At 34.8% G+C, this 7,642-nt stretch overlaps 2 protein-coding genes across 2 annotated transcripts; one reads left to right on the top strand and one right to left on the bottom strand.

Annotated features, from left to right (window-relative positions):
* Positions 1–6: 6 nt before the first annotated feature.
* On the top strand, positions 7–898 carry LOC133330733 (proton-coupled amino acid transporter 1-like; the record flags this gene model as incomplete). Its single annotated transcript, XM_061539139.1, has 3 exons — positions 7–347; positions 408–583; positions 651–898. Coding segments are annotated over 3 exons (765 nt in total), but the record flags the coding sequence as incomplete, so codon positions are not given.
* A 5,011-nt stretch (positions 899–5,909) lies between these two features.
* LOC133330732 (uncharacterized) lies at positions 5,910–6,805 on the bottom strand. Its single transcript, XM_061539138.1, has 2 exons — positions 6,385–6,805; positions 5,910–6,317 (listed from the first exon to the last, which is right to left on the bottom strand). The coding sequence occupies exons 1-2, from the start codon at positions 6,803–6,805 to the stop codon at positions 5,929–5,931; spliced, it is 810 nt and encodes a 269-aa protein (XP_061395122.1). The 3' UTR covers positions 5,910–5,928.
* Between the last annotated feature and the right edge of the window lie 837 nt (positions 6,806–7,642).

The raw sequence follows: 7,642 nt of genomic DNA, 5'->3' as shown, positions 1-7,642 counted from the left end.
TCGGCCTTTGCCAGTTTCGCCTTACTTTTCGGTTTAGTGACCACGCTCAGTTTAGCCTTCTTAGATGGTCCAATGCCATCGATAACTGAGAGGCATTATTTTACCTTTGGTCCAGAGTTGTCATTATTCTTTGGAACGGCTCTATTTTCATTTGAAGGCATTGCTTTGATTTTACCCATTCGCAATTCGATGAAGGATCCAAAGAAATTTAATCAACGTTTTGGTGTTTTGAATATTTCAATGCTCATTATTACCCTGCTGTTCGTGTTCACCGGCTTTGTCAGCTATACCAAATGGGGTGAGGGTGTGGAGGGTAGTATTACATTGAATTTGGATCCAGATGATAAGTGAGTAAAAATACGATTTAGTAAAAATATCGGGATAATGATTTTTTTTCTTTCTTTTAGACTTTCCCAAGCTGTGAAAATTGCTGCGGCCTTGGGTGTCTTCTTTGGCTATCCCATCCAATTCTTTGTCATGATGAAAATTATCTGGCCTCCACTGAAGCAAAATATGGCTGCGGCCCAAAAGCGTCCCATTACCGTGCAGGTTATGTTTCGTTTTATAATGGTGTTGTTGACATGTAAGTGAATGCCTCTCAAAGAGATTTAGGATCTCAAATTAAAATCTTTCCTTCTTTTCCTCCACAGTTGGCGTTGCTTTATTGGTCCCACAGCTCCATTTATTCATCTCGTTGATTGGTGCCCTCTGCTCCACCTCTCTGGCCTTTTTATTCCCCGTCTTCATTGATTTTGTGGTGCGGGCCCAAACCCCCAAAGGTTTGGGTACTTGGGTCTATTTGAAAAATATGGTCATCATGATTATTGCCCTGCTGGGTATCATTACCGGCACCTATGAAAGTATTCATCAAATTGTCAAGGCATTCTATGAAGATTAGTCCCCCCAAAACAAAAGAGGCATGCCAAAGAAGCACCGGCTATTCTAGAATTATTATTAATATTAGTTAGTATTGTAAAATATATATTATTGTATAATTGTAATTTAATTGTAAATAATGTTTAAGTTTAGAGAGAACAAAAAAAAACAACAACACGTCGATATATAAATATTTTACTTCTTTGTTTAGAACAATTTATGTTACGTATATATTTCCTGTTAAAAAACAGCCAACAACAAAAAAGTATTTTTTTAAATCTCACCTTTGTTATTATTATTGTTAATTATTACTATAAGATTTATGTAAATTTATTTGTAAAGCAACCACAATGGAACTCCAAAACCCCCAACAACTTGCCATCGTCATAGCAAATAAATGCAAAAAATGTGATTTGTTCTGTAATTAAAATAAAAAATGAAAAGTTGTTCCACAAAGCATTTTGTATTTCATTTTTTTATTTATTGAATTACATTGCCGGCACGCCTGATAGACAGGAATGCAAGCCAGCCAGCCAGCCATCCGATCAAACAACCTGTTCTCATGGTACAAGTTCTAGTTTGAGTTCAATTTGAGACGTATTTAGAAAAAAAAACAAAACTACTTCTTTGTTATGTGGCCTTGGATGGTTGGCAATTAGAGGCAAATCAAAATTGCAGCATTAGGTTAGACAATACGAAGTAATTTTTTAACGATACTGGAGGAAAAGGTGCACAAGAGGACGTGATTTTTTGAATGAGCAAGAGAGATCTACGGGCGGGGATTTTTATTAAGATTACTTTTTAAAAGATTTTTTTAAAGAATATTTTTCAAGGGCTACCAAAGGCGTGGATTTTTTAAAGAATATTTTTTCAAACCAACAGTTACCAAAGGCGTGGATTTTTTAAAGAATATTTTTTCAAACCAACAGTTACCAAAGGCGTGGATTTTTTAAAGAATATTTTTTCAAACCAACAGTTACCAAAGGCGTGGATTTTTTAAAGAATATTTTTTCAAACCAACAGTTACCAAAGGCGTGGATTTTTTAAAGAATATTTTTTCAAACCAACAGTTACCAAAGGCGTGGATTTTTTAAAGAATATTTTTTCAAACCAACAGTTACCAAAGGCGTGGATTTTTTAAAGAATATTTTTTCAAACCAACAGTTACCAAAGGCGTGGATTTTTTAAAGAATATTTTTTCAAACCACCATTACCAGAGGCGTGGATTTTTTAAAGAATATTTTTTCAAACCAACAGTTACCAAAGGCGTGGATTTTTTAAAGAATATTTTTTCAAACCAACAGTTACCAAAGGCGTGGATTTTTTAAAGAATATTTTTTCAAACCAACAGTTACCAAAGGCGTGGATTTTTTAAAGAATATTTTTTCAAACCAACAGTTACCAAAGGCGTGGATTTTTTAAAGAATATTTTTTCAAACCAACAGTTACCAGAGGCGTGGATTTTTTAAAGAATATTTTTTCAAACCAACAGTTACCAGAGGCGTGGATTTTTTAAAGAATATTTTTTCAAACCACCAGTTACCAGAGGCGTGGATTTTTTAAAGAATATTTTTTCAAACCACCAGTTACCAGAGGCGTGGATTTTTTAAAGAATATTTTTTCAAACCACCAGTTACCAGAGGCGTGGATTTTTTAAAGAATATTTTTTCAAACCAACAGTTACCAAAGGCGTGGATTTTTTAAAGAATATTTTTTCAAACCAACAGTTACCAAAGGCGTGGATTTTTTAAAGAATATTTTTTCAAACCAACAGTTACCAAAGGCGTGGATTTTTTAAAGAATATTTTTTCAAACCAACAGTTACCAAAGGCGTGGATTTTTTAAAGAATATTTTTTCAAACCAACAGTTACCAAAGGCGTGGATTTTTTAAAGAATATTTTTTCAAACCAACAGTTACCAAAGGCGTGGATTTTTTAAAGAATATTTTTTCAAACCAACAGTTACCAAAGGCGTGGATTTTTTAAAGAATATTTTTTCAAACCAACAGTTACCAAAGGCGTGGATTTTTTAAAGAATATTTTTTCAAACCAACAGTTACCAAAGGCGTGGATTTTTTAAAGAATATTTTTTCAAACCACCAGTTACCAAAGGCGTGGATTTTTTAAAGAATATTTTTTCAAACCACCAGTTACCAAAGGCGTGGATTTTTTAAAGAATATTTTTTCAAACCACCAGTTACCAGAGGCGTGGATTTTTTAAAGAATATTTTTTCAAACCACCAGTTACCAGAGGCGTGGATTTTTTAAAGAATATTTTTTCAAACCACCAGTTACCAGAGGCGTGGATTTTTTAAAGAATATTTTTTCAAACCACCAGTTACCAGAGGCGTGGATTTTTTAAAGAATATTTTTTCAAACCACCAGTTACCAGAGGCGTGGATTTTTTAAAGAATATTTTTTCAAACCACCAGTTACCAGAGGCGTGGATTTTTTAAAGAATCTTGAAGGAGGATTCAGACAAGGTGACAGTTTGTCAGTTTGTGATCTTTTCAAGATCCTGCTGGAAAAGTTCATACGAGACGCAAAGGTGAACAGAAATGGCACTCTGTGCAACAAACAACACCAGTTACTCGTCTATGCCGATGGCATCGACATAATGGAACATTGAGAACAATAACAGCCACATTTGAACAAATTGAGAAGGAGTCTGCCAAAGTGGGTCTGGCAGTAAACGGTGAGAAGACCAAGCTGATGGTATCTACGCGCAAGACGTCCAGTAAACTCAGACCAACTGTAGAACTTGAGAACTACAGCTTCGAGGTAGTGAAGCTGTAGTTCTCAAGTTTTTTTTTCTTTTTAATAAAACTAATTACAACAGTTTTGAAATTCGGAGAATGATTGTGATGGCCAACAGATGCTACTATGGTCTAAGTAAGCAGTTTAGAAACAAGGCCGCCAGAGCAAACTCTCACTTTAGAAGACGCTGATACTACCCGTGCTGTTATATGGATCTGAATCATGGGTACTTGCGCAAGCAGATGAGACACTTACTTGAGTAGTTAGCCACTTGCCAAACATTGAAATATATTATTATTTTTAGAATAATACCTTCTAAGATATCATTAAGAAACCTTGTTAAATGGAGTAGTATAGTTTGCAATTTAAATGAAATCGGCCTTAATGGCTTCAAATTGCATTTTTGGAATAAATAAACTAAACATATCTTGGGGTTTTTGAGAGGCCGATCTGCGTTGACGGTGAATACTGAACCGCAACCTATACGCGGACATCGACATAGTCAGTCATATTGAGCTGCTGCAACTACGGTGGCTAGGCCATGTTGTGCTCAAAAGGCTTATAAAAACGAGCTTAGTATGGTTCACGCAGAAGGGGAAGGTCACGAAATAGATGGAAAGTCCAAATAGAAGACAGCATCTCGGAGCATGGTCTTTCAAATTGAAAAAATGCTCACAAGACCGAAGCGCTTGGAAATCTTTTTTAAGCTCGGCTTATGGAACAACCGTTCTGTGACAAGCCAGCTAAGTAAGTATTTTTATGACCATCAATATGCTTGTATTAAACAAATATTAAGTATCGTTTTATGCATCAACATAAGCTTTTTAAATATATTGTTTCAACAACACCGGAATTTTGATGTTTTCAAAGTATATATTTTTAAGGACCCTAAGAGTATTTTTATTGAAGGGTCTTAGAAGGACTGATTTATTGTAGAATATTTTTCAAGGATACTTCAAACGTAAATTAAAATAAATATGTTTTCAAGGATTGTTAGTTCCCTAGGCGTAATTTTTTTAAGGAATATCTTCTATCGATGACCCTGAAGAATGTTTTGTTCAAGGACCTTGAAGTGTGACTTTCTGTCAAGGATTATAAGGACTATTATATTGAAGCGGACTGATCCGGTCCAAAATATATAAAAATAGGCACTAGATTTAGATTCTATATGCGTCTAAATGGTATTTTCATTGGTGCAGTTGCTAATGCCGTAAGAAGACTCCTCGGAGATCTGCTACCCCTCATCGCGTCTGGGAAACGTCAGTTTCATACGGTAGAGTATCAATTCGTATTGTGTGTGGATTGCTTACAATGAGCCGAATGTAAACTGCATCTTTTTAATGGTCACACCGAGCACCCCACGACTCCACTCACTCTAGACGATCTGGTAATGCAGTCAGGGGAAGTTGTTGTAATTTTTTAAGACTAATTTAGATCCATATATATTTTAAACAAAGAGAACAAAATATATAAAACGAAAAAAGTCAAATTTAGTGCAATGTCGCGGATCAATTTTATCCAAATTTCCGCGGGGTATTTTGAATATTTCCACATTTCAATTGACTAAAGCAATATATAATTGGGAGGCTGAAGGGAGCTTTCAGTTTCTATTGCTTTTTAACTATCCAAAAGAATCGCCATTTAAGATGTAATAGACATATGACAATATTGGCTACTCGATAGAAACTCCTTAAAAGGACGTATTGTGTGTGCTCGATCTTCGGCCACGGATATACATCACTCTCCTATGGACAGATGCCAAGATTATATTATTTTAAATGAAACTATACCAAACTTTGGAAGCCCCTTTCTGAGTATGTTTGCTATTATATGTAAGCAGGATCTTAATAGGTTCAAAGTAGTGCATATATTGTCATAGTTATTTTAATCTAAATGGGAAATAAACGTACTTTGGTGGTCAATTATGTGATCGTTGTTCAAAACGAATCGCGACCGATTCTAAATCAGACTATACAACATTTCGAATTGGATTACATTAAACTAATTCCTGTCAATAGTTGCAATTAATTCAAAACAAACTGAAAACAGCACAAATATTACCTCATATTGCTTGCGGATTGTATTGAATTGAGGACTTGAATTGAGAGTTGATTGAAGAATAAAAATATTGTTGATTGTAGAAAACAACGGTGATAATTTATCCTAGATCACTTATACATAAATATTTTAACTCGACCAAAATCCAAAGTATTTCAGGAGCATCCACACTTGAATTCCATAAAATTTCAAATACATTTTTCTTTTAAATTTTTTTTTTCAATATTTACACTTAGCTTACGCCACAGACACTTTATTTGCATTCTTCTTATCTTCTAATTTTTTCATTTGTTTCTCCTTTTTCTTAATAAATTCACTTTTATCCAGATTATTTTGGAAGAATGTGGTCTCCTTGCGGGCCTGTGACACCTCAGCCATAAGGCGTTGTTTATGCACGGCAGCCTCATAATTCATACGTTCCGTGAGATGGCACCATTTGAAACGTGGTAAATATTTCATACTCCAAATATAATCGTAAAATTGTGATTTCTTGCGGGTCGATATTTGTTTATTATTCAGCAGGGGGACAATTTGTTTGGCGATACGTTTCGATTCAAATTCCACCCAACCTTCGGTGAAGTGGCGGGCAAAGGGTTTGCGTTTTTTCTTCTTCTTTTTGTCGTCGCCTGAAAGACACAAAAAAAATTAATTCAATGAAATACATATTCCAAATTCTTAATCTAAAGGACTCACTTCCTGGCAGTTTTTCAGGTTGCAAATAGACTCTGCCAATTTTACCATATTCACCCAAAATCTCCCGTATACGTGTAACATTCATATGTTTGGGTATATTGGAAATATAAATAATGCCCTTTTTACGTTTCTTTTTGGGTTTATCTTCACCGGGTTGGAAATTGGCCAAATCCATATCATCATCGTCCTCGTCATTATCCTCTGCAGGACTTTCAATTGCCAAACCAGTACCATCATCCTCGTGGTCATCACTGGCTACTTGGTGTTCAGAATCCTGCTTGTTGTTTGTGTTTTTGTTGGAAACCTCTTCATTCTCCTCAGCCTCATCACTGCCGGACATTTCCACATCTTCATTGATCACTTTTGGCGGTACTTTGGGGGATTTTTTAATTTTCTTTTGTTTCTTCGGTTTTACTGCCATGATTTTTGGGTATTCTGTATTTTTATTTGATTGAATTATTCAATAAATTATAAAAATGTTCAGAAAGTATAAACTTTGTGTTGTTTTGATGCGAATCAAAACAAATGCACGTGAAGGCCTGTTGTCAGCCAATGATTGTGGTTGGCAACGCGAGTTTGATTATTAACAATCAATGGTGGGTACTTGGTAGTCTATTAAAGGGGGTATTTTATTCGCAGATGAATTAAAATTAAATTGGAAAATTATATTTAAAAAATCTACTCCCTGAAGGTACTTGGAAAAATATATTTAACAAATCCACACCTTGAAGATACTTGGTAGAATATATTTAAAAAAATATAAAAATAAAAACACGGTATAAAACCGGTCGAAAATCAAATGCTATCGGCTTTGAAAATCTGGTATGGTTCTGGTGCTGTAAAAATCTTAGAAGCCCTAATCTTTAGTCTCTGAAATGATTTTAAAATTAAAATTCTTTAGAGATATTTGATAGCATTTGCAAAAATATCATTTAAAATGTTTTATTGTATAATACTGCGGATCTGAAAACCATCTAATGGATGTGAAGGTTAGCCACGGCAGCTATTTTCAGGACGTTTCGTTACCCTAGCACCATCGGTAGGCGATATGAAACAATATGGCACCCAAAGTGGGGCACGAATCCACAATCCTGAAATTTGGAACTATTGCACTTCCGACTATGCTAAGGCTACGTTTAGACTACTAAATCCACTTGATCTCAAATGTTAATTCCATTGCGTATACGTCACGTTAATCCTGTGCACAAATCCATCAAATTATATTTGACGTATAAGCAATGAAATTAACATTTGAGAT

The sequence above is a fragment of the Musca vetustissima genome, unplaced genomic scaffold, assembly GCF_032173495.1.
Source record: "Musca vetustissima isolate MV318-11 ecotype Yass unplaced genomic scaffold, APGP_CSIRO_Mvet_v1 utg160708, whole genome shotgun sequence".
In the NCBI taxonomy this organism is placed as follows: Eukaryota; Metazoa; Arthropoda; class Insecta; order Diptera; family Muscidae; genus Musca; species Musca vetustissima.
The sequence above is the reverse complement of the archived record's forward strand: the minus strand, read 5'-3'. Positions and strand labels throughout refer to the sequence as shown.